This window comes from Loa loa (genome assembly GCF_000183805.2).
Source record: "Loa loa unplaced genomic scaffold supercont3.5415, whole genome shotgun sequence".
NCBI lineage: Eukaryota > Metazoa > Nematoda > Chromadorea > Rhabditida > Onchocercidae > Loa > Loa loa.
In genome coordinates, this window is record NW_018113588.1 from 1 (window position 1) to 567 (window position 567).

At 34.2% G+C, this 567-nt stretch overlaps 1 protein-coding gene across 1 annotated transcript; it reads right to left on the reverse strand.

Annotated features, from left to right (window-relative positions):
- Window positions 1–282: 282 nt before the first annotated feature.
- LOAG_19328 (hypothetical protein) lies at window positions 283–432 on the reverse strand (the record flags this gene model as incomplete). The annotated part of the gene is made up of 1 exon (XM_020451973.1): window positions 283–432. One exon carries the CDS (start codon window positions 430–432, stop codon window positions 283–285), a length of 150 nt encoding a protein of 49 aa, XP_020304219.1.
- Window positions 433–567: the final 135 nt, after the last annotated feature.

Sequence of the window (567 nt, forward strand, 5' to 3'; positions counted from 1 at the left end):
AGAGAGAGAGAGAGAGAGAGAGAGAGAGAGAGAGAGAGAAAGAGGGAGAATATGATATAGATCGAAAGTTTAATTTGCAAGATTTTATATCAGTAAAATGATAAGGCATTTTAAGCGTAAATGAAAATATAAAGGAAAAAATAGTTTGCAATTCTTTAAACATTCCATAAATGACAGCTATGATATCATTTCATTCAACTGTCTGTGTGTATGTGTATGTATGTGTATGTGTACGTATGGCCATACTTTGAGCATTCCATAAATGACAACTATGACATCACTTCATTCAACTGTCTGTGTATGTACGCTTATGTGTATGTGTATGGTATTGTATGTGTATGTATGTATATATGTGTATGTGTGTGTATATGTATGTGTGTGTGTGTATGTGTATGGTATGTGTATGTGTATGTATGGCAATTCTTTGGACATTCCATAAGTAACAGCTAAAACATCACTTCGTGCATGTATGAAACATTTATAAGCCTAATAGAAGTATAATCATAAAGAAAGGTGAACAAAAAGAAGAGAGAGAGAGGGAGAGAGAGAGAGGAGGGAGAGAGGAGG